Below are 26,009 nucleotides of genomic sequence, written 5' to 3' on the forward strand. Positions count from 1 at the left end.
AAGTTTCTTGTTTGTCCACTAATTTTGCAAGGCCTTACCTTGGCTGTTGCAGGTGGTTCACACTGTGGAGTTGCCAGAAAGAGCCCTGCCACCAGTAAGTAGATCTCAGGGATGTGGACATGATCAGTCAGACACGTTTGCAACACAGAAAATCCAAAAATCAAGAAGGAGCTGTTATCAGGCACTGGAGTCTGAGGTTTTAAATTATCTTTAAAGGAAAAGGGAAAAAAAAGAAGAAAGAGGAAAAATTCTGAAGTCTCTGTGAATGAGTGCCATATCAGAGGATTACTGGCCTACTCTGATCCCCATTTTCGTGAGTTCCAGCCTACTGCATACCAGTGCTCTGTGCGTTCATCAAACAAATGTAAAATGTTAGGCTGCAATCTCAGTGGTTTTCATGGTTCCTCTTCAAACTACTAGATAACTATTTTCCCCATTATCATTTACAAGAAATTCCCCCTCAATTCCTTCTTCCCTCTCCCATACCCACAGGTCTAATCAGCAAAAATGACACTGAACAAACCTTAAAGAAACAAAGTTCAAGGCAAAAGCTGACATCTGAACACCTCAGATATGTGGGCAACCCTGATTTTCTGCAAAATTTTAAGGCCATCTCCCTATGACTGCCAATCTGAAATGTCAACTACAGCACAGAAAAGCTGAAGTACTGCAGCAAACTTGCCTTAGAAAACAATATGGATTCTTTGTCTACTGAGATCAGTAGGAATTCTCCTAGGAGAGATGGTAGGAGTTGTATCAAGACCTTTTACAATGTCAGTGCCATTTTTTATAACACTTCCCCTGCAAGACAGTGTTTTGGGAACATTACACCAACACATACCCATTAGAATATCCAACCCTGTAGAGCTGTTTTCCAGCCAGCGCCCAGCCACTATCCCCTCCTTGAATTTTTTCAGCAGTGAACGATTGTGGAGGAAGTACAAAAGCAGCTTGATTCCTAGTACAACCGTGGTAGAGTGCAGGTAGCTCTGTGTAAATAGCAGAAACCAGTCCGACCCCAGTGCCAAGAATGTTTCTTCTTGCACCCTGGGATAAAAAGGGAAGTAAAAGCATATGAAAGGAAATACAGTAAAAGACAAGCATTTTTATTTAGAATTATCGCTAAGTGATTTAGGAGCTCAAGTCACTGTGGAAAAATCCCAGTTAAAGTTTTATCACAACATAGAATTATGGAGATTTATATATTCATGCACACTGTTCAGGCCAGTCTATTCCCAAAGTCCAACCTTGTACTACTGCTAGGCCAAAAGCTCACTGACAGGAATTAAGTTCCTTCTGAGACTACGTATTAGTAGTTACTGACAAACTACATTATAGATTGGAAATTTAGGATTTTGGTTTAAATTTAGAAGTCCAATATATTTTAACAAGTGGAAATGCACAGTTAAGGCAGTCATCAATATGACCTCTGCCTTTCAATTACACAGGATAAGACTATAGAATAACTAAATGTACATGATTAATATACTGGGACTTAAGTAAGCCCACATTAGATTGAACTGAGTTTCAAGATTATTATTATTTCTTCTCCCCTTACAATGTAGAATTAACAGTACTATCTCTGATTTCCTCCTTTGAGGACTTTTCTGAAAACATCAATCATTTTTCAAAATGGAGATCACTGCTATCCCAGATAAACCACTGACAGAAAGTAACTCCAAATCAAATCATCTGTTACATATCTTCGCTGACATTCAAATATTATCAGTGTGTTTAGCCCTGGTTAAACACTGGTAAAAAGGAAGTCTAGAAGACACAGACACTTATGCATGCCTTCCTAAATTGTTTCTACTTACTCAGAGGACAGATGAAGTTTGTCTGAATGCATTACATCTAACAGCATCTTCAGTAACTGGTTTCGAAGACAGATTGTCTTTCCAGGTGTTTGGCTTAAGGCTACAAATATCAGAAGGTAATGAAGAGGAATGAAGAGACAAAATGCATGTTCCAATGCTTTTATGAACAACCTTGTTTATTTCTGTTTAGCCCAACAGAAATACTTGTATCAGTCTTTTGCAGAGTAAAAAGATGCAGACACTAGATTTTGGATATGGAAATTCCTGCTAAAATCAGAAATTACCCGTGCTTACATTTTTCAAAATCCTGTCTTCATAGATATTTAGAACTCATTTGGACTAAATGTTGAAGAATAATCCAAAGGGAACTATCTCAGGTTAACTAGCAAGAAAAATACAAGCAGGCAATGAGAAATGTATTTTCTATCTATGATTTCTATAGATAAGAACTCTAGTTATCAGTGTCTCCTTAATATACTATGTTTTAGATGTGATAATCTCAACTAAAAGATCACAGACAACGAAAGAGCCAGGTGACTACAAGATGTCACACAGAGTGGACATAAATGGGTAGATATTTTAAAAGGTAGACTTGCACATAATTATTCACTACAGCTAGACAACAGAAATGTTTCATATCAAATCCTGTCACAGGATGCCAAGTGAAAATTTATTCTTCATGACAGCCCAGGATGTGGCGCCATTTCAACTTAATGGCCTTTCATCTTAGTGGAAGTCCATGAAATCCAAAACTATGTAAGCTCTGGACAAAGCAGTCAAAATACGGCTGGCCTAGTAGGCAGAGAGGGGACAACATGGTAACTTCCTTAGCAGGAGGGGGATCCTGCATAAAACCAGGCCTTCCTGGATATACCTGGATTACTTTACTACCTTTCATGTCAGGGCTTTGTGGCAATACAAGTTTTCCCCACAACTTCAGGTCAATGCAGCCTGTCCCTCACCAGACTAAATCATTTGAAGCAGTCTTCTTTCCATTAAAAGCAGCAGCATTATGGTGCATTTAGAGTTCACCATGGCCTGGGGAAGAGAAAAGGCACTTAGCCACTCATCAGAACCCATGTTCCAAAAGTAGCTCCTCACCTTCATCAGGCATCTCAGCCACACCATCCAGGCAAATCAGATTTTCATCCACAGAAGAGGGTTTCAAAGTGTAAACAAGGAACAACCCAATCCTTCCAGAGAAAGAGGGAACCAATTTTGGTCAGTAGAATAAAAGCTATTCAGTTATTTACTTTAAGATTACATGCAGATGTCAGCACTCATTAACAATGTCTGCTTGAAACAAATGGCTGCAGAAATAACCTTGAAATAGGAATGCAAACATTTATAAAGTAGGAAGCAAATAAAAAGGATACCCATCTACATGTGCAGGTAATACCTGTTCTATGATAGAAAAGCACTTTTATTTATTTTAACTTCTGTTTTTTAAAGGTCTGTCTATGTATACTGAACCACAAGGCCGGCAATACTGGGTTAAGCACTCTGTTTATAAAAGGGGGAGCAACTCTGAACTTGCAGTATTTGGACATCACTGCAATCAGCACTTGGTTTGCAAGCACATAGGAGACAGCAGAGGAACTTCAGTAGTGACTCAGAAAGGAGGACTGGCAATCTCTTTTCACCTTTATTCTGCTTTAACACATTATCTGGTTCTAAGAATTCATGGATTAGCATAACATACACACCTACTGCAGCTGCATGACCTCCTGCCCACAAAAACAGCATTTCTTGCAGAACAGAGTATCACTGATCTGCAGGAGTGACCCAAATATTGCAGCTTCCAATAGAGGCGTCAAAAGTTTGGGACCAACAGAAACCCCAGCATCTCAGTGCTACTGAGAACCTGCTATAGTTTCTGCTCTCCTGGAGCTGGAAAGATAGGGACTGTCACTATCCACATGCACTGCTTAACACTAAGCGCAAGGTTTGCTCTGAATAGGCAAATACCAATGAATAAAATATTCAAAAAGTTGCAACTTCCTCATCTTTGGGCCAACCAAACAAATTATCATGGAGTAACAAGTCACCAGATTTAAAACACACAAACAAACTAAAAGATGCTTAGGTACTCTCCTTCCCACATGGCAAATTTGATATAATAAATCCAGTTACTTACACCTTCATAAAAAAAAAAAAGAATAGACTAACCAGCTAACTGATATACTCCAGGATAGGAACATACATGCAGGTAATCCCACATAGGAGCTGGCAAGCAGTAAGTTTGCAGGTCAGCTTATCCCACAGTAACTTCTTGATGTGTCCATACCCTTCAGTAGAGTAAAGGGATGACCACAGAGACCAAAGCTTCCATTGCACAACTCTCTACGTTTTTTTTGGACAAAAACAGAGCTTTGAAAAGAGCAACTTGTCACCTGCAGAGTGTCATTTTCTAGAGTTAGATGGCTACAAAAACCATTGTGCAGACCTCACTCAGTCTACATCAGGCTAAAAGCTGATGTAGTTAGGCTGGAGTAGTGTTTACATTCTGTGGAGAAAAAACAAGGATTTCAAACTCTCCACTTTGCAATATCCTACTTAGCACATCTTAACTCACTGGGATTCAAGAATAAGAAAATATAGTTACTGGGATAAAACTGAAGGCAATGGGATAAGGCATACAGTTCCCTGGAGCCAGGTTGCAATATTTCAGGGGCTACAATACTTCAGGGACAGGCTTTACTGATCATGAATATCAAGTCCAGACTTCAAGTAGTTCCAGTCATATCAGTGGGACTACTCGTGCCACCACTGTAAGGGTCCATCATCTGACCCATGGGGATCCTCATACATAAATACAAGGGTGGATTGAATTCTATGTTGCAAGAATGAAAAAGTCTCTTGTCAGTGGGGACCCTGGAGTTACCAGAGATTTAGCCTCCTATCAAAGATAAGAAGAAAGTTCTGCTTGATCTCTCTCCAGTAAGGGTAGGAAAATAACTCATCTGCAAACTGAGAAAATGCTGCAGGCTTGGAGGTTACCTGAGAACATCCCGTGTGTTAAAGTATCCTTGCAACAGATGGGAAAGAATAGTGCAGACCACAGTGATCCTGGAGTTACTGATTTCAGCATCATTGAAGAGGAAAACAAGCTTGGCCACCATTTGCACCTGGTAGGCAACTTCAGCATTCTGATATCCATCTCTGCATAAAAGCACAGGGCCTATTAAAAGCTTTTACTGGAAAGAACCAAATTTGCAAGGTTTCAGCTACAAAGGTTCTCAGGTTGCACTGGCACTTTGCACCTTTGGCTTCTGGTGTCGCCTTGGCAACTGATCAAACACTATCAGACAAATTGAATATGTGTCAGTGATGGAGATCTGAAGACTTCTTTTTGTGTTCCCCACCCCAATTCAGCATCTGCCCTCTCTGATGGAAACTGCTGCATTTCAGTGAGTTCAAAGAAAACATTATTGACTTCTTAAGCAGTGAGTTGATGGTAATAAATTCTATTCTTGTAAAACTCAGCAACAGACATCAGAGGGCTCTGCACAGAGCTTTATGGTGCCAAAAGGAAGGAATCTATCATACTGCTCTACTCAGGTGCTCTGCCTTACTATGTCTCTTCAGATATATTTTACTATAGAAAAACTGGTTAAGAAAGTACACTGTTCTAAAAAATCCTCCTGGGTTGTATTTTAGTTTTAAGCACATCATCATTTATAAAAAGTGATTTTTAAGTTTTCATGCTTATTTCAAAGATGTAGATTTTTTTCTTCACAGTACACATTTTAACTTTCATTGTACATCACTGGTTCCATGTAACCCAAGTCACCACAGAGCCTTGCCATCAGATAAGCTTGTTCCACATGTTTCTGATTTAGATGCCAGCTATATACCTGGAGGACTGCAAGATCTCCACAAGATGTGAAAAAAGAGCAAAATCAAGATTTTCTGGTGCTGCCATCCAAAGCTGAAAGACAAACGAAAGCAAAGAATTCACCATTTGTTGAGTTGAGCAGACTATAACCTGTGGCAGAAAAACAGTAACAAGTAGTTTGGGGACAGTAAAATCATGAACTGTCACTGTCATTTGTGCAGAACACTAAGTAACTTGTGTAAATGCACATGAATTACATTATCTTACAACAGTGCACTGTAAAGAAAACTACAAAAATGTTTTTAGTTTTGCATTAACTGTTTCTCCAGTTTGAAAAAGAGGAACACAACCAGAACAGCAGATACATTTTTGGAGACAGGGAAAGGGAAGGCAAGAAGTATATCCACTTCCAGAGTGTACAATTCATATTTGTAGGAAAGATGGAAGTCTATAAAGACTGATATATAAGTTAGTTGGTATAGACTGACATATATAGTCAGCATAGATTGACATATAGCATATATAAAGCTAACCTGGACCACATTTGAAGAAAACTCAAATACCCACAAGTCAAGGATATTTTATTTCAGACCCAGACCCAGTAATTTCCAACCATCTTGTGTCATATAAATATCATCTGCATGAAGAAACAGGAAAGGGGGAGCGGGACAGTGCCTGATCTCTCAGCTGTGAAAAGCAGATATAAAAGTTAAAGGGGAAAAGGAAGAGTTCAGAGCCACAGACTGTTTCTCACCAAGGCAATCTATCCCCAATCAAACACTGGAAAGTCTTCTGTCAGCATGAGGAGCTGCTACCCCTGGAACTAGCTCTGAGGAGCAGGCACTTGGAAACTCTGTGGGAACACCCCAGAAACTGCACCAGGGCCCAGCAGAGAGCACAGCACCTGTGCAGCTCCAGCCGTACCAGGAGCCACCACCTCCCCAGGAGAGCCGTGGTGTGGCACATTGTCACACACTGCTTCACCCCAAGCACCTGATCCAGGAGGTGCTACAAACAAACCAAACCTCGTACTATAAAACCACATTTAACACAGCTGAAGCCACAAAGTAGTATCTACAGTTTTACCTCAAAGTTGCAGAGAACATACTGGAATGCATTACAGTTCTTGACAACTGAAGACTCAAAGCCAAGTTCAGCTGTGCCCACCAGGGAGAACATTAGCTGTAAAATCCTGTTGTTTAACAGCTGTGTCTTCCTCTTCAAAAGATATGCCAGCAACTGAAAAAAGACTAAGTAAGCATACACTAAGAACAAATCTACATGAACTAAAACAGAACACCATCTATTATTGAATCCAAGGTAGACGCCCAGTTTACCTGCCAGTAATAGTCGTACATGCAGCATACCTCATACGTAAGTACCATGAAACAAGTGAAGATTTCAGTTTGAGCATAAAGTTTTGCGCGATAAGTGAAAGAACAAATTCTTGAAAGGATTTGACAATTTTGAGGCATCGAAGGGGAATAAAATACATACTCTATTATACTGAATGGAATTTACAAAAAACAACATACAAATGTAATTGTAAAGCAACATGGTAGGTTTTCTACACTGTTCTTTAGGGACATGTATTCTCAGTTGCTTTGAAATGGTGTTGGCTAAAGAAAAATAATAGTTAATGTTGACCTCTTCAGATGAAAAGGACACATTTTTGTGACAATTTCCAATTCATCAGCTGAGTCTATTTTTGATTATTCAATCAATTTTTGATATAGTGAAAAAAACACTTAGAAAACCACTACATTTTAAATACGTTGGGAAGAGCAGACATTCATTTGAAATATGTATCAAGAAACATGTTAATATTAAAATCGTTTTTGTTAGTTGTCTAGGTTCAGACATCCATAGAATGAGCAAAATCACTCCACTGGAACATGATGATCAGTCAAATCGAGACACCACCATCAAGCATGGAGCCAAAAGGAACAGCCTGCACACAATCTAAAGCCTGACATTCCCCCTAAAAAAAAAGCTGTTGGGCAAGCAACACTTAAGTATGATAAATATATTCACAGGAATCAGGATCAATTTATGAAGAATTTACAAATTGGGGAAATAGAAAGTTTACAATCAACCATTTATGAAACCCTTATTATAACACAACAGTGTCATTTCAAACCATCTCTGCTAAAGCGTCTTTCTCTGTACCATGAGACACTGCTTAGCCTATGCAGCATAAACAAAGTCAGTGAAACTGAACTGAAACTTCACACTCCAGCCGTAAACCATCCAATACCACCTACAAAACTTGCCCTAGTTCTCTCAAAACCCTAAGCCAAATAAACTCTTTGTCTGCACACCTTTCAGGTCTAAAAGATCAATTTAGGGTAGACCTAATCAATATACAGCTTGAAACGCAGACAGTACTTATTTACCTCAGCACAATTCCTAATATACAACAGTGGGGACTGAGCCATAGTAGTTCCTAGTCAGCTCTACACTGGGTGATGATGTGCAGGGAAGAATCTTAGCCTGGATAAACCAAGGGGAAGAAGCAAAACATTTGCCTAAGAGGTATTTTCTTGTGGGAGGGATGAAGTGCATTGGTAAAGGGTGGAAGATGAGTCACTCAAATCCAGTGCACTAGCATTATCAACTGCAGCCTTCTTCATATGGGCAGCATGACACCTTCCATTTTTGGATCACATCTGCCTAAAAGGCACCTGTCCTCACTTTATCTGTTTGCACATATACTGCTGTAAAGCTTCCCAGGGATTTTAAGCACAGAATTTAGTACTCTGTCCCATATACCCATGCCAAAGATCCCATAGCTTACACAATTACAATCATAAGGGCTGATATGATATCCTTGGATCATTACCATTAAAGGGTTTTGGGATAAAGCTCTCCAAGAGAAAGATTGTATCCAGACTGAACAAAGAAGAGATTATCTACCTGATATCCATTTATGTGCCTCATTAATTTTTCACTCATTGGGCTGCTGTTCAGGATGGAGTTCAGGACTTTGACAGCTGCATACATGGTGTGGTCATCACGCGCCATAGCAATGAGACCCAGGAGAATGGCAGGACCTCCAATAAAGTTCAAGCTAGTAGCTGCTGGTGAGGACTGGAACACTCTTACTCCTAGGAAATTACAGTTACTCAACCAGGAAGTTGCACAGACTAAATCCATTATTAGGACAGAGATAGACTCAATTCTTACCCCTCAAAAAAAGAAAAACAAGAAAAAAAAAAGTAGAGCTCATTTACCATACTGGCCCACAGCAACTGCTCCTATAGTCCGCAAGAAACCTGAGAGGTGTCCAGCAATATTCTTAGCCAGGAAAACTGGAGTTGAACTGTCCCGAGAACTGATCCCCATCTAAAGCAGATAAAAAAGACATCCTAGAAAAAGCCATGGAAGTATTGGGAAGATGAAAAGTAGTAGGTAAAGACACTATTTTTTTTTTTTTTTTGAGATTATTTTATTACTTTTAGACTTTGACAGAGCATACTTTTGCTCCACCAGAGGTGGTGGAGGGGAATGTTTTCCCCTCAGAATTGATTGTTGGGACAAACATTCACCCATTTGGAGTATTCCGGAACTTCACCACTTTTGACATATCAAGAGTAGGCCTGGTATTGGCAGGAAGGCTAGAATAGCATGTGAAAGGTGTATTGTGTAGTAATAAAGAATTGTAAGGAATAATTGACTGAAATGAAGCATTCTTAAACCTGAAAACTATAGCTTCTGTTGCTGTTTCAATAAAGACTCTTAACACTGTGTTCACAATGTCCAATCCATTCCTCGTCACAGACTACAACAAAATGGTATTTACAATGTAGTTAAATTGGAGAAGCTGTAAAATCACTGGAGGTAAGAAGCTAAGACAAAGTCACAAACTTTGCTCATGGAAACAAAACAAAACAACAAGAAATGTGTTAAAGATGAATGAGGGGAGCATATGACCTCTTTGGCAATCTGCCGACCATCCACTTCATTGTAGGTGCTCTTTACATCTTGAACTGTAGTGAAAGATGAGCATGTGGCATTGATTCCAAAAGAAATTCTCTCTTCTCCCACCAGCAGTACAGAATTATGCTCACTGCACCGGTCCTCACCTAAAACAAGAGAGACTATAAATCCCCAAGGAAATTTGCATAGTCATCATGTGAAATGGGAGAAGAGCAGCTGAAAAATTACTGGAACAAACAAAAGTTTAAAAGGGAGATTGATTTTGACTTAGAATCAGAAAAAGGCTTCATCCTTTGCAACTCAGTCCATAGCAGCTAGCCAGCATACGCACCAGTAAGAGATATGCTGCGCTTTTCTCCTTTGATGACTACTCAGTACAGATCCAACAGCCCCTCCCAATATCTCATGAAGCTCAGGAAAGTCCAGAATAAACCTTTCTCTATCCACAAAATATAAACAAACAGTCTAGATAGAGAAAACATTTCAGAGACCTTCGAAGTTACTGAGTGCTTTCCTCATGTGAAGGAAAAAGAATAGAAAAGCTGAAGTTCAGAGCTGCCAACTCACAATTTACGGGAAGCTTTTAGGAAGTACTAGGTTGAGCAGTTTGGTGATTGTATGACATTTTCATATGCCTTTCTTTAAGTAACTTTTTATTCCTGCTTGCACTGCAAGGTAAATAAAGGAAAGCAGCATGTACCTTTCTTCAATCTCATTTTTGACAATTTCATAGACTGGGAAAACTGTTGATTTATGAAACTGTTTTACTAATGTTAGTGTCATAGCTCTTAAATGTAAATAGGGTTAGCACATTTTCTGCATTTATGAGAAGTACATTCCCCGAGATTATGTCAACTATTTTCCTTCCAGCAGGACACTGCTAAGGCTCTACGCAGCTGCTGCTTTTGAGCACGAAGTAATGAGCTGCTGGTGAGAAGGGGCAAGATAGTGCTGAAACCATCCAAACTGCTCTCCACAACAAAGCCATAATTCTATTCTATAGAATAAACCACAATATTTGGGGGATTATGATTTTTTTTTTAAAGTCAAATGTTTCTCTGAATATTTTGATGGAATAGGGAGATGTTAGGTTTTAAAAAAATCCTCAAAAAACAAACCAACAAAAAGCTAATACCTGAGACAGAGAGGGAGGAGAAGGCAGACTGGACTTTTGCCTGTTAAGATATATTTTGAATTTGAAGTGTTTTCACAGTGATCAGGTCATGTTTTTTAAAGTGTCCTATGACTTCCCCGTATCAGTGCATCACTGGAGTACAAGAGCCACAATCCATGGTAAGTATTAAAGTCCAGCTGGGGAGCCCAGTGTACAGAGGAGAACAAGTACCCCAGACTTTATGAAGACTCAACACTTCAAAATTATTATTTTCATTTTGGAATTATATTTTGATATAATTTCTCTTTTGAAAAAACCCTGATGTCTTACAGATATTTTTTCCAAATAGAGAGCATTCTGAAGGAAGCCAGTCCTCTCACTCTGCTTTAGGCTGCACCAATACCAAAAATGGGATTATATTCTGCTCTTTTCAAAAGGGAGATAACCATCTCACTTTACCCAAGCTCCAGCACAGAGGTGAATGCACTACTTGTTGAACAAACAGTAATTAATAACTAAAATGTTTTCTCTGCCTGTTTCATAATTGAAGCTATCAGTATACTTTCATTTAAAATCCTCTTCATTATACAGAATACAATTTACTCCCCTACTTCTGTTCTCCCACTCTACAGCATTTGCAATTAAAGATGTTGCCTTCTCTTCTGTCATGCTTTTCTGTAGCACCATAAATGCAGAATGCCTCAGTTAGAAAGCTTCTTCCTTAATGTCTGGCCAACAGAATCTGCCTTATTGGACCTCCCCAAAAACGCAGTCTTGCTTCTTTAGTCTTTAGCTCTAAAAATCAGGGCACAACTACTCCTTGCTTCCTCCCCTTCTTTTTCTGCTCTATTTACAGTGTGTTGCAAGATCCTCACGGCCTCTTAGTACAAACTTGTACATGACCCAGCAGAACAGGGTTCCAGTGTTTTAGGGAGATCTCTAGGAACCGCTGGAATATTAATAGCAGATTATAACAATAAAACCATCATCCTGGCAAGCCAACAGTGCTGGAGATGAGAGTTACCACATACCTTGAAGCTGCACTGCTTGGAAATTGCTACAATACTGTGGGCCAAGCTTATTAATCAACTCCACAGTTTCCACAGACATGGCTTCTTCAAACAGGTATGTAGGACCAAGGCGCCAGGTCAAAGACGACTTTTGTTTCCAAACTCGTGGAGTAGCTATGTACCCATAGACATCGATAAAGGAAGAGAGTTCCATGGAAATACAGCTACCTGGTAATGGCTGCAGGTACTGCATCTGCAACAGAGCAAAAATTCACTTAGGGGACTCATTGCATTAGAGGTATCTTAAGATTGCATCTCTGGAAGGTACTGCCTACCTTCTTCCCTCACTGAAGCCTCTCAATTAGCTGTGTTCACAGCTTCAGATCAAGCTCAAAGCTGAAAAACTCCAGTTCTTTGACAGATCAAAGCTAAGAGGCGAGACTGCTCAGCTTTGTTCTCCTTTTTAAGGGAGTTTCCTCAGAACTGGTGCTGAGAAGATAATAATCTGTCTATGTCCAAAAACTTGACTTTAACTAAAGTAACATCTTGACAAACACTAGCGAAACCTACTAAACTATGCATTGCCTTATCCTCTGCTTCAATACAAAGACTTGAAGTCAGATGCCTTTGCAGGCTCCGGGCATCAACTCCCTTATACTTACCAAGTTAACAAGATCTTAGCAGTGAAAAACCAACCGCTTATTGGTGTACACCTACGCAGTCCCTAGCATAGTGGATGCTCTAGGTGATCAATAAATTAATATCAGCCATAAGTCTGTTCTACAGTGTAGCTTAAAACTCCACAGTTAGTATCTTGGGCTAGTTCCCACTTGGTCCCTACCGTAATAACATGATGATGATGGACTGCTGCTTGGAAACTGAACTTTCAAAAGTATCAAAACTGTAAGCATTCTCAAAAGTTCAAATACACTTTTTTGTTTAAAGAACACTGTCCAAATAATCTGTGTTGGCAAAGAAAAACCCTACCTTGACCCCAGACTATTTTTCCCTCCTATTAAGTGTGTGACTTTGAACAAAGAAAGCCAAGTTACAGACCACATCTTGTACAGGCATCCAGAGAAGAAACAATTTTTGAATGATATAGTGTCTAAGTACATGAGTTGGCTTCAGTAAAAGTTCAATAATTTAGAAAATAAGATTGTTAATTTTGGTATCAAAATAAGCACTCAGCCTCCTGACTTGAGTCTACTATTAAATGTAAAGAGCTCTAACAGAAAGTAGTTAAACATTTCTTGGAAGAGAAACTATCCTGTACTTCAGGGCTTAGTCCAGCTTCTAACAACTTGCTGCTAGTATGAGAGAGTCCTAGGATTTACCTGTCTCTGACTATGGAGATGCAGAAGGTGGACTACTCAGTATTGGAAGGCAGGACTCGATATTAGAATGAATAGGCATAATACCTGATGCAACATAGTAATTCTCCTTCCACTCCCTCTCTACCTTGTCAAGAGTAGCTTTTGATATGTTAACCACCTTTGTGCAATTCTAATTTGTTATACAGTCTTCCCTTCATTGTACTTGTCAAAAAGGAAGACTTGTATCATGTCAGAGACCTCAGCAGAGGGACCACCTTTTATTTACTAAAGGCTTGTTGTATTTATTACAAGCTGTTTCGCTATATGTTAAATTCACTTTACTGTGAATTCTTTAATCAGTTGCAATGCTTAGGCCTAGTTTTATTGATGACTTTCAGTCTCATTTGAAGGAAGGCAAATTAAATTAAATTTTCATTCTTGAAATGGATATAGGTCCCAAAAGGCATTTAGAAGACAGATCATTTTTCTCAAGCATGGGAAAGAGAATATTTGGAATTAAACAGGTTGCTTTTACTTGGAAAGTAAAAAACACAGGAGTGAGCTTTGCATGTGTCAAGATTGATTTGAAATATAGGAGCTGGAAGGAAGAGACTAAAGTTGCAACTAATAAGTCTATTTGAAAAAAAAAACTGCATTTTCAAGATTACCAAGCTGAAGCATTCAAAGCCCATAAAACAAGTCTCAGAAATAATATGACATTAGCTTCAAAATCATGAGCATGATAGTACTATAAACTAGGGGCTTTTCTCTTTCATCTTCTCATGCGCCTGAGTCTTTCATGTGCATTTGGATTACTTTCTCATGATTTCTCAATCAGCCTGAGAAATCTTTAATTCATTATTTTTTTCATGTGAGATCTGAGACTCTTACGCAACAAGATTGCGGGAAACAGGACATGGAAGGAAACAGGAGCTACTGCAAAATTTGCAATGAACTCATTAGTTGGTACAGTTGAAATTTAGAAATGTCTCTTACCTGGAACTTTCTTCTGTATTTCCTATTAATTCAAAAAAATTAGTATGGTTTTAATGCACGAGCTATCTCATCCACTGAATAACAACGGGCCCTGAGAACTATCTGGTTCCAAATGGTTGGAGTGCCTGCAGAGAAGACTGCTGACTCATTCGACCTCTGAACTGACAGCTCAATGTGTGGCAGCTTGAAACAAGCCCACGGACAGCTAAAATATTTGAGGAAACTTCATTCATCTTGGGATTCTTGCAAAGGGCTGGCCAGTCACAGAAGCTTATTTCCTCTCTGATCTTCCCTCCCTTCCCAGGGCTTACCCCAAAAATGGAGGCTCCCTAGATTCCTAATCACCTTTGCAGATTTTAGCATAAAGCCAAGCTGCCTTCAGTTGTGGGATTTCTGCAGGACACACCTTAGTGGAGTGAGTGAGTGAGTGTGTGTGTGTTGTATTTTTAATAGCTGAGAATTACTCTTGGGTGTAAACGGAGATCCTCAAAGTTACTAGTCAATTCAGAAAATTTTGGCCTACAGACAGAACTGCACTTCATGAACATAATCTAGAGCTACTGTAAACTAGGCAATCTTGATTTTTAGATCAGTGTACCCACTCAAAATTACCATGGTCATCTTAATAGGAAAAAAAAAAAAATGCTAGTTCAAAGCATCAGTGTAAGCTAACACCACACTTCTGAACAGCCATACAAGTATACTCTGATGTGTATGGATTTCTGACTCCACCCAAGTGCAACACAGTGTGGTACATCTTAAATAAACAGATCATCACTTTTTGAGGTCTCATGTTTACACTGAAAAGACATTGGAAGGTGAGGGGGTGGGGAATGAAAGCAAATGCTTAGCTGTAAGACACAGGTCTATGCAGAGCGCCTTTACCTTAGCAGAGCCGAGCATCTGACCATTTATATACACTGACACAATGCAGTTCTTCTTTGCTTCCTTAGCAACTGTCACTGCAAGATGATGCCACTGGCCAGTGACCAGCAGCTTGCCACAGCCAAACTGGACTTGCCCTGGAACTAGGGAGTGATTTTGGTCCTCACCTTCAGGTTCCATGATATCTGTAAGAGTAAAAACAAGTGGCAGTTACTGGAAAGCTTAGGGTCTTCGGTCTCACCTTCCACTGCCTCTGGGATACAACTATCAAAGGTGACACACAAAGAACATGATCTATCTGTGTGTGGGTACAGCATTAGCTGATGCTGTTCCATTCAATGTCTTTAAAACGTATCCTGGACGCCTACTATCAGGACCTTAGACTTGGATAACTCCCAAGATCCCTTCACATAATGAGTCAGACTCCCAAATTCCACCTGCTAGCTGCCTGTATGCTACAAAACTAGACATAACTAGGATAAAGCCAATATTGTCTCTGAGAGCAGAACACCTCAGGATATTCACTGAATCATCTGATATAGAAAAAATTCCTAGTGAATTCATGAGAAGATAAAACTCTGTATATTTGTAGTTTTTAAGGAAAAGAGGAAAGTTGTGATTTTTAACTTCATCTAAGGAAATCAGAGCATTCACACAATGTCAACCATGCATGAAAAATTCCAGTTACAATTCCCACTCCATTCCCAATGTCCTCTGCAATGCTGAATCACAACCACATTTAAAATACTCACTACCGTTGATAGGCAGAAAAGGATAAAGGTCAAGAAGGCAAAAAAAAAAAAAAAAAAGAAAAAAAAAGAAAAAAAAAAAAAAAAGAAAAAAGTAATAGGCAGGCCTGAGAAAAAACATTCTAAAAATTAGGAGAGTATCAACTACTAGATTAGGAAACTAGAGCACTCCAAGACTCTCCTGATCTGCCCACTGCCACAAAGAACAGGCAGGGACAAGCTGGCTCCTCAAGTCCAGCCCCCACAACTGTGCACTGGAATACAACTGACGTTCAGGAGTATTTCTAGAACACCTTCCAAAAGTTTTATCACATATTGCACACCTCAAAAAAATTCTCAATACCTACAGCAAACTTAAAATTGAAATATGACCAAGAATTACAATCATAACAGGCTGCTAGAAGAAAACTGAAATGATGTACAGTCTCATTAACGTCCAGGTACTTTTAAGAGGAGTGAATTTGTTAATGAAACATTCCGGATGATTGCAGAACACAGCCCTGCAGCTTGACTGAGAAAAGCCTTACCGAGAGGCTGGAATTCCACTTCTTCTGTGGAAATGACAAAGGAACGGTCCTGGGGGAGAAAGCTTACTGAAAAGCAGACGAATTCTTGCTCTGTTCTTGACATGTGCCTCACAATAGTGAGGAAACGGAGTGGGTGACTGTTGTGCACCAAACCAAACTTGTCAACCAGAAACCAGGAGGAGAGAGTCAGGCCACTTGAGGGAGGGAACAATCTGCTGCCTGTAGGGAGGAAACAAAACAGCAATAAGAAAGTTGATTCCCTTGTGCAGACATTAGTGAACTGCTTGCTGCCTTATTTCTAGCCCAAACATGTAAGAATCAACATTAGAAAGGTTTAATTGCTATTCTACTAGATTTCACTGTGCACTTTCAGTATCATAGAGACTGCAAGCGAGCGTATGTGCATGTTTAAGTGACCCAGAACTGATTGGTGAGAAATAAGTACTAGATTTCCGTGTCACAGAGCTCATTACTTGGGTAGCATTGAGCCAGAAATGGAAACAAGTTTCCTCAGAGTCCACAAAATTCAGGAAGCAAGAGGTAAAGCATGAATAGCCATTTCCCAGTTCATCTAACTGAAGATTTCAAATTGCAAGAGAATCCCATCTAACGTTAAGCGATGTAGTTTCCATTGTTTCCCTGGGAGATTACCCTAAAGTCTGGTGACTTTTACCTGTTAAGACTGTTTTCCTCACAGCCTACTTTAAATTTATGCTGGTAACACTAGTGCACCATGCTATTAAGCTGCATCTGATGCTGCATCTTGGTGAGCAGTCTGAGTTTTACAGCTCAGAGCTGGACTAGGACACCGACACAGAAGAGTATTGAACCACACAGCTTGCTTGCTGCCATTTCTTACAGATGTTGAATGCCTGCAGCCGGGTTGAGGAGTCAGCGCTTTCAAAAGCCTATAGGTGAGCCAGAGACTGCTTACCCATGCCAATTCCTCCTGAGACAGACTGCTCAGCACTGGGGCCCATGATAGTGGCCAAGGTAGGGAGGTATAAACATCTACAAAAGCAAATAAACACCCATTCAGCAGAAATGTAAAACCATTCCTGAGGGTCACCACCAATCCAATTCTCTGTTCTTCCCACATGTCAACCCTTGAAGAATAAAAGTTGCAAAACAGAGTCAACAACAAACTTTCTCTGGGCCAAACAGGTTGGCAACGTGGCTGCAAGGAAAGCAGCAATAGGGCACAAGGATTAAGTCAGAGGAGTGACTAGTGCCTATGTCTAGGCTAAGGGCTGGGAAACACTGGAAAGCAGCTTAATAGTAAAGCAGCAGCAATACCCATATCCTTCCATGGACATGTCAAACTCCACAAACGATGGAGCCAAAGCTGTGTTGCGGAGCTGGAAGTTTCGTGGTGATGTCATGGAGATAAGACTCATCGCAGTCTGGAGCGCCAGTGCAGACCCCTTAGACGCCCAAAGGGAGCTGCCCAGAGGCACAGCAGTCTGAGGAGCAGTTTTATTGTCCACCATGACCACTTCTGAACCTACAAGATTGATATAGAACATAACTGTATCGGTCCATAAGATCAGTGTCTCCAGTACTTTTTTTAACCACCAATTTTGTGCATGTTCAGCTCATCACTGCTAAAAAACATTATTGCATGAGACATTGGCTCTTCAGCTAACATACCCTCAGCAATCCCCAGCAGTCTGCAGAAATCCTCAACAGTAAAAGAAAAATGTTGCCCTGAAGGAATCTCAGAACATGAAGCTGTCAGGAGTGATGGAACTTACAAAAGAAATAGACAGACATATTTTCTAAGTTTTCAGGCAGCAATAATTTCACCTTTACTAAAGGAGGTTCCTGTTCCTTTGGCTTCACTTTTCTCAGACACAGACCACTCAATTGTGCCTTAACAGTAGGGTTACAACGAGCACATGGGAGTGGATCTCCAAAATGACTGCAGAGAACATGCAAGGCCCAAATCAGCACCATTCTGCATCAGGTTACTCGTAGGCATTTGAAATACTATTAATATAGCTTTGCTCCCACAAAATATGTTACAGTGGAGAATAGACAGGGATGGAAAATGGCCTCCACAAGCAAGGAAGACTTTTAGGAGACCTACGGAAATACAGTACAGGAAGAAATACAATAGGACACGCATCCTATTTCCAGATATAAACCACAGGGAAAACGTGCCCCAAATGCAGGAGATACTCCCATTGGTTTGTGGAGCATGATTAGTGTTTTTACGGATCACTTCTATGTCCAGTCCTGAGAAGTTTGAGTCTATTTCAACATCTGGCTCCAGCAAAAGTATTATGATTTTATCGCTGCTGATTAGCTCTCAGTTTTGATCAAGAGGTAGCTCTACCCATCTGGCTACATAGTACCTGGTCTAAAACATTCAAGCATAATCCACTTTCACTGTGACTGGCTTGGAACAATTCACTCCAATAGCAATTTCCTTCAATTACACAGACATTTATAGCCCAACCACAGTACCAGTAACAGGCTGTTCACTGCATACTTACCTTCATTCCAGGCTGCTTCAGCTGCATCACTCTCTTGACATGAAAGGGCCTCAGTTTTTGTGCTGGGCCTCACAGCTACCGGTGGAGAACTTCCCAGCCAAAGAAACCGCCTAACAAAAACAAACAAACAAGAAAACACCCCCCCCCACACACCCCAGAAACAAATAAATGAGGAAAACAAGTCAGATATTTGGGAGCCATAGCAACTGTGCAAATACAGCTCACCCCCAGGAGACAATTTTTTTATTGGAAAATTATTTTCTACTGAAAAACTTTCCTAGGTTTAGATTTTTCAACAATACTTAAAAAAAAAATAGGGACTTTTTAATATGAAATTCTTTTTCAAAAATGGAAAAAACAAACCTTTCAACCTTTCACTGCATATACAGAGCTTATCTGCACTCTGATCTCAGCCAGGTATTTTCATGCCTATTTTTCATAATTATTAAAGGAAGAAGCACATCCTCAAGGTAGAACAATAGACTGAGAAACAAAATTACACTTTCTGGTTTTGGATTTGTCTCTGACGTGGATTAAGAGGATTAAGACCAAGACAAAGTCACTTCAACTCTTCATGAATCTGCTTCTCCCTATGAAGGCCAGGGGAGAATAATGCTGAATAACCCTACTTGTTTTGCAATTACTTAACTAATTACTATTTGAAAATAGTTTTTCAATCTTGCAGAGATGACGCAACAAGACTTGTACCTGATTCACTAAGTCATTTAAGCACATAGATTGTTATCATTATGCAAGTACAATTAACTGAGACAAATGGCTAAATGTCTTGCTGAATCAGGCCACTATATGAAGAGTTCAGTTATAAGGAAGAGTATTGTCCTACTAAGTGAGACCTCACTAAACCAGACTAGTTCCATTAAATGCATTCTTATACCTTAAAACATCTGGCTCAATAGCCTGTGATGCAAGTTTCTCGAAAACCCTAGTGAGGGGCAGGTGCAGCGGGTGGCTCTCGTTGCGGAGGGCATCCTGACAGGAAGTTACGATAGTGCTCAGCAAGCCAGAGCCACACATCACCTGGCGGCTCTTTTCTGACTTCACCAGGGACTGGATATGGTCAGCCACAGCACGCTGGATTTCCTGAGAAAGCTGAAACAGAGACAGAGCCAAGGTCAGTGGATTGGAACTACAACTGTACATGGTGATTGATTTTTTTCTTTTATTTGCTAGGTCTCTGGATGTAAAAATCTGCCCCGGAAAAGGAGCCTCTAGGACCCGCTTTAACAGTTCCAAGTGCAGTTGCATAGGTATTCCATAAAACTCTGCATCTGAACAGTGTGGGTATAGCGACACCTGAGTACCTGCTCAGTGACTCACAGCTGAGCTCCCCTGCCACAACCCTACAGTGGAGGAGGAGGACAGCAATCCGTCCTCACACGGAAGAGGGGAACCAAAGGCAGAAGCCCCAAGGGCAGCACAGTAACTCACAATGTGTTTAACACCAAGCACACGAAGAGACTCTCACTTACCTTATCTACACTTTGTTTTAAAAGTAAAATCTTTAAAATAAACTCTTATCTATAAAAAGCCTAAAACTCTTGCTTAACTTTAAACTCTTGTCTATGCATTTCGCTGAACGGAAGCTTTATTCACTAGCGTTTTTTGATGATCTTCAGGTAGCCGAATTCTAAGTTATCTTTAGAGCAGTTTGTTCCCACTGGGGAATGGAGCCCATCCCAAAGGCCTAGCTAGATTCTACACAAATGTAACACTGCATTATAGATTTAGTCAGAAAACTTGTTAGGATCAGTTGTATGGATTACAACAGAATTTGAGGTTTGAATCCCCTTTTATACTTAAGGCACTAACATATTCTGAAATGATGAAATTGCTTTTCATTAATATTACAAATTCAGCTCTGTCATGATGTAGCCCAAGCTCTGAAGAGTTCAAAATGGTACAGAACAAATTAAAATCTACCAGCAATTTATTTTCAAAGTGCTCAGCACCCAAATGCCTCACAGGCAACACTTACGACAACATATGTACTCATTTTTGTAAACACAGCTACGGCTTTTTGTGTCTGAATGAAGATTTTTTTTTTTTGATAGCCTTTTATTTCAGTGACTGCTCATTTCCAGTGAATGTGTCATTACACACAAAGATCTTCCCCCAGACTAAATACACATTATTCTCCTTCCAAAAGAGGTGCTTCTTTCTATGTCATGTCAAAGTCCTGTTTGTAAGTTTTTGAATCTTTTGCTTGTTATTTACCTCCAGTTTCTACTGGATGTAGGAAATGATCTGGATATATAAAAGCATTAAAAAATAGAAAAGGATAGAATCTTGTCTAAGTGAAACTTAGTGAAATAAATCCAATAAAACCATAATGGAATATACAAAATTGATTGTTTTCATTAGCTGAGCAGCTCTGTCAATATCCGTATAGCCTTGTTTTGAATAACCTGTGCTGTTTTCAGGGATCTTAGTTCCAGTAAAACGGGATTTTAGTGAAAATATTAATGATGGCCAGGAAACCAGGCTATGTGTTTCTATACACACGCATTGATTTTCCTAACACATATTACTTGCGCTATGGATCAGGATATTGGAGGTACAATTACAGTGTAGCTGGGCTCACAGCTCTGCCTGATATTAGAGTCCCAGGGTAAAGTGTCTTCTAGCAATTTGCCTAATCTGCTTAAGTAGTTCCCAGATTCTTGCCCCTAAGAGCCCATACTTTCAAAACTCAGCAGTTGAATTCATGTAACTGTTATTCCTCTCCTAAATGATCGTACTATGTTTAAGATGGGTAAGCACCTGGAACCACTGGTGGTAGGGGTCTATTTTAGACAGTTGCAATTTTCCTAGGTTTAAGTATGATATGACTAATTCTGTGTGCAATCAAATAAAGCAAACTTACTTTTCAATCTCAGAGCACCTCTCACAAAGCTAGCAGCCCTTTATAGAAAATTAGTTCAATTAACATAACACAGATTTAATTTTATTAACGAAAAAATCAAGGCATAGAGAATAACATTTTCAAAAAGCTCCAGGCAACTCTGAATTTTAAATGCTGCTTTCAAAAATGCAGGAGTTTAAAATCCATTGATTCTAGAGAGCTTGGGTCACTTCTGAAAATGACTTACTCCCATAGTTTTTTCCTTAGAAATTTTATCAAAAACAAGTCATTCAGCAAGTTACCACAGCTGAAATTCCTGAGTCCAGGAAAAACAAAACACAGAAACAGTTCCCAGTTGCAAACACATTCATTCTATCACAGTATTTTTCTAATTAACTCTTACCCACTGGCCTTATACTTTATTGACTGTATGTATAATTGGATTTTACAGTGATACAATATAACTGTTGTTTGTGTGCTCCTTGTAAAGAAAAGCAGCATGAACTATCTCTACTTTTCCAAGAACTTATGTATACGGGTAAGACCTACCTGACTGTCCCACATGACACTGCCTCCATCGTGCTTTTCATCTGTTCCTCCTTGGTATAACTTTAGTTGATAAGCTATAGAGCCTCTACCACATGAATACCAGAAACACTGCTGCTTTCAAGAGAATATATACTACCAGCTCTTTACTATTTGAAGTTAGGAATAAAACCTCTCCATAATGTTAAGAATCATTTTGCTAATTCTGCTGGCCTAACATCTCATTCACCAAATTACATTCAGTTTCACTGTATTTCTTTTCACAGTGTTACCTGAATGCAGTGCCTCTTTCTCCTTTTTCTAAGCTACTGTGCAGTGCTACAATACAATGTCTATCAGACAGTGGAAAGTGATATAATTGCATGAAAAAAGAGATGAAGTTGAAAATGATCTTCTGTATAGCTAGCTTTGGATTCCCACCTCTTCAACCTATGCTACGTTTCTGCGACTTTGGAATACTTCAGAGAGATTGGCTGGTTTTAAGGAGAGTGAACATCAAGAGAAACAGCACAAGTAAAAGGGGCAAGCTGTAGTGTAGAACATGAAAGGAAAATTGCTAGATCTGTATAAACAGTGAAAACATCTGAAGCTGTGGTTTGATCAATGAACAAAGAAACTTCTTACTAAAAGTTCAACCAAGCTGCTTCCAGGTCGCTCCCTCCCCTCCCACCAGCTTTTCTGCTCCCTTCCTCTCTCTTCCTCTCTCTGAAGGCTGCAGCAGTGCAACCCAACATGGAATGAAGTTTTGGACAAATACCTGAGGAAATCCCCAGTAGGGGAATTCAGTTCTCAGAGAGCACTGCGGTAATCTAGGAATGTAGTATGGTATAAACGCTTATATTAGCCATGGTATCAGTAATAAATGTCTAAAAGCAGACACATTTCAAATGACATACAGCCTTCTGTGGGCCATATCTAACAAGGTCACAAACTTTTTAGGTTTGGAAAGAATTTACTTTTTCGAGAAGTACAGCTACTGGGAAAGTGTTATGCTGTTAGTATCTGCAGTCAGGACTATTTCTGGCTAAATTTAAGACAGAGAAAGGTATAACGACATTAAAAAAAATTCTCAATCCTTTATCATTGATGCACAAATTTTAGTTTTATAGTAGCAAGTATGACAGCAAATCGTCATAAGAAGGGCTTAGGGGAGGAAAATAGAGAAGAGAATCAAATCCATCTGTGGCAGCAAAATATTATTTAACAACACTGTAAGTAGATAATTTACAGAATGAATGATGTGACAACTTTTCTACCAGTGTTGACAAGAAACCCCTAGAAACCAGCAAGGGGGATGATACAGAAGTGAAACATGCTTTGATTTTCTTTTTTTAAAGCTCTAACCTTTCCCTTATCCACCCATACTGTATCTAGGAGATCTCATTTGACATCAAGTGAAAAAGCACGACACTAAGAGTTATGCTTCCAAAATGCCAGACAGGGACAGGAAACATCAGAGGGCACACTTTTTTTTTTTTTTTTTTTTTTTTTAAACACATACACACACACACCCCTACACACACCAAAAATACCCTTCTGTAAATGTCCTGACTCACACTGCTAAAGTGAATGTTAACCTGCCTTATTTGCACTTAGCTTTTGAAACATGCATGTATTTTGATAAGAATAGGTTTAGTCTGCAGAAATACCAGACATGCATACACACAAGCAGTATCTTCTACTTGCCATTTACTAACTAAAAGACTGCCTTCTGGAGGGGTTTAAGGTTTTTAGCAAATTTTCCTATCACATTTGACATTCAAATGATTTTTGATCCTATCTAGGAACGGCAATAATATACAACCACAAATCTATTCCCCTCAGCTTTTAATTGTCATTCCAGATAGAGGAAAAGCGCAAGACCATCTGTTTTACTGTTTAACACTGTTCTTGGTTTGCTGATGCACTCAGTGTCACTGCAGGCCACCACTGCTGGGTCTGATAAAGGTTACTAAAACCCAGCAAATTTGGCAGGAAATGGATATTATTTCTGCACACCAGAATCAAGGTACATTAATTTTACTGAGTTCCACTGTTTCTGTAAAAGCAGTGCTCTCTCAATGCCATTTCTGTGAAAGCAAAGGATTTGCACATGATCTGAACTGATTCTAGGCAAGGGGACAACATATCAATAGCATTAGAAGGTAACAAAGCTTACACACAGGAAAACATGACCTGGCAAGCACAGAGGATAGCAACACAATGTCTAATGAACTCAAATCATTTTAGCTTGGAATGAAAGTTTCAAACACACATTTTTAATTTGTTGTAGCTAGCAATGGCTACAAATTAAGTCTTCGAGACACAGATTGTATTCTTTTCTGCATTACTGACATTACTTTACTCAAGTCACTGCTTCTCTGTGCTATTATTCCTCTATCCTTTTTGTAGCTCACTTGATGAAACACTCTTCAGAACATGGTTTAACTCTACTTAGAGTCTGACTCGGGACCCAGCATAACAGTGGTCCATTTTACCCAGGGCATCTCCATTTACAACAGCAATACTAAACAAATATCATCAGTGGTAATTTCTTGTCAACTAAGAAAAAGGGAGAGAGAAACGAATGACAGTTGGAACTTGTGCTCTAAACCTCCATATTTTTAAGAATACTGCCATCTACTGAGGGTCTGAAATGCTTTTTCTCATCACACAGCTCAACCTTAGAGCCAACTTTAATACAGTCACTTTCTTGATGATTCTCTCTTTCATCTAATTAACCATTCCACTTGCTTTTCAGAAATTAATTACTGTAATTATCAAAATTTTAATAGCTGTCATCTTGGTTCTGCTACACAGATTTGGGATATACCAACAGTCACACTCCTACCTTCCATAGCTTTGGATGAATAAACTGGTTTCATTTCAATCCTTCTGGTCATACTTCAGCTGAATTCAAGTATTTCAGAGAAGACAGCAGATAGAACACAGGCAATTTACTTGTTCAGAATAGGTGCATCTAGGGAAGGACTGACACTGCAAGGCAGATCCTAAGCTGCTTTGAAAGCTTATGCACCATTAGGCCTAAGGGGCCAGATTTTTCTGATGGCCATATCCTTCAGGGATGGTTTAAACAATCTCAAGGTGCTAGTTTGGTTTGTTCTTTGTTGTCACCCATCCGGCTTTAACAGCATGCATAGCAGAAATCAGAACTCAACCCACTCAGGACTGCAAACAAAACCCATGCACACAACGCACCTCAGCACAAGGAAAAAGCATTCATTGTTTTGAGCCAAATACCAGCTGCTGTGTTGCAGATTAAAAACACACAGGGAAGACAAGATAAAGGAAAGTCATCCATGTTTCCCTGGGATTAAAAGGAATAGGAATGAAGAGGACATGAGTAAATAATGCTGCTTGCACTGCTGGTATATTTGCAGATTTGAGTTTCTACTCAATATGGAGACCAATATATGTTGTCTCAGAGTTGGGCAATTTTAGCTACAAGTGATAATCAGACATCAGTGTGCTAAGGTCCTCCAAAACCCATCTACCTCCACTGCCAAAGTATGTTAAACTCACATGTTTTCGGAAGATTTTGGCAAGGTGAAAAGAAAGGCATAAGCTGAGAATAGGGCTGTTTGAAACAGAGAACAAGATGGCAGTCTGTGTGCATCTACTTTTAATGCATAGGTGCATGGAACAGAATAGTACACCTATAAATATCTTCAGCTACATTGCCTGACGTTTTTTTCCTCCTAACATGACTTCCCAATAGGATCTATACTGCACTTTAAGCGACAGCAGCTGCAGAACCATTCAAGTGCAATTTGGCCATCTGAACAGGGTTTTTCAACATTTCTTTATAATATAATTAATTATATACAATATAATCTATTAAAATATAATTTACTTGAAAGGAGCAGCAGTAACCTCATAGCAGACTTTTCTTCAGAACTAATGGCCAGATG

The 26,009-nt window shown here is 39.5% G+C and overlaps 1 protein-coding gene across 1 annotated transcript in view; it reads right to left on the reverse strand.

The window, feature by feature from the left end:
- Nucleotides 1–26,009, reverse strand: part of WDFY4 (WDFY family member 4) — a 147,524-nt gene that overhangs the window by 90,829 nt on the left and 30,686 nt on the right. The window contains exons 14-30 of the mRNA XM_062579707.1: nt 19,585–19,799; nt 18,690–18,799; nt 17,488–17,689; nt 17,126–17,202; nt 16,192–16,410; nt 14,916–15,100; nt 11,740–11,971; nt 9,589–9,740; nt 8,889–9,000; nt 8,572–8,762; nt 6,742–6,894; nt 5,675–5,748; nt 4,818–4,979; nt 2,919–3,010; nt 1,818–1,917; nt 842–1,047; nt 39–208 (exon numbers count right to left, since the gene is read on the reverse strand). Coding sequence (XP_062435691.1) covers nt 39–208; nt 842–1,047; nt 1,818–1,917; nt 2,919–3,010; nt 4,818–4,979; nt 5,675–5,748; nt 6,742–6,894; nt 8,572–8,762; nt 8,889–9,000; nt 9,589–9,740; nt 11,740–11,971; nt 14,916–15,100; nt 16,192–16,410; nt 17,126–17,202; nt 17,488–17,689; nt 18,690–18,799; nt 19,585–19,799 — 2,652 coding nt within the window. The remainder of the gene's footprint in view (nt 1–38; nt 209–841; nt 1,048–1,817; nt 1,918–2,918; nt 3,011–4,817; nt 4,980–5,674; nt 5,749–6,741; nt 6,895–8,571; nt 8,763–8,888; nt 9,001–9,588; nt 9,741–11,739; nt 11,972–14,915; nt 15,101–16,191; nt 16,411–17,125; nt 17,203–17,487; nt 17,690–18,689; nt 18,800–19,584; nt 19,800–26,009) is intronic.

Source organism: Rhea pennata, chromosome 7, assembly GCF_028389875.1.
Source record: "Rhea pennata isolate bPtePen1 chromosome 7, bPtePen1.pri, whole genome shotgun sequence".
Classification (NCBI taxonomy): domain Eukaryota; kingdom Metazoa; phylum Chordata; class Aves; order Rheiformes; family Rheidae; genus Rhea; species Rhea pennata.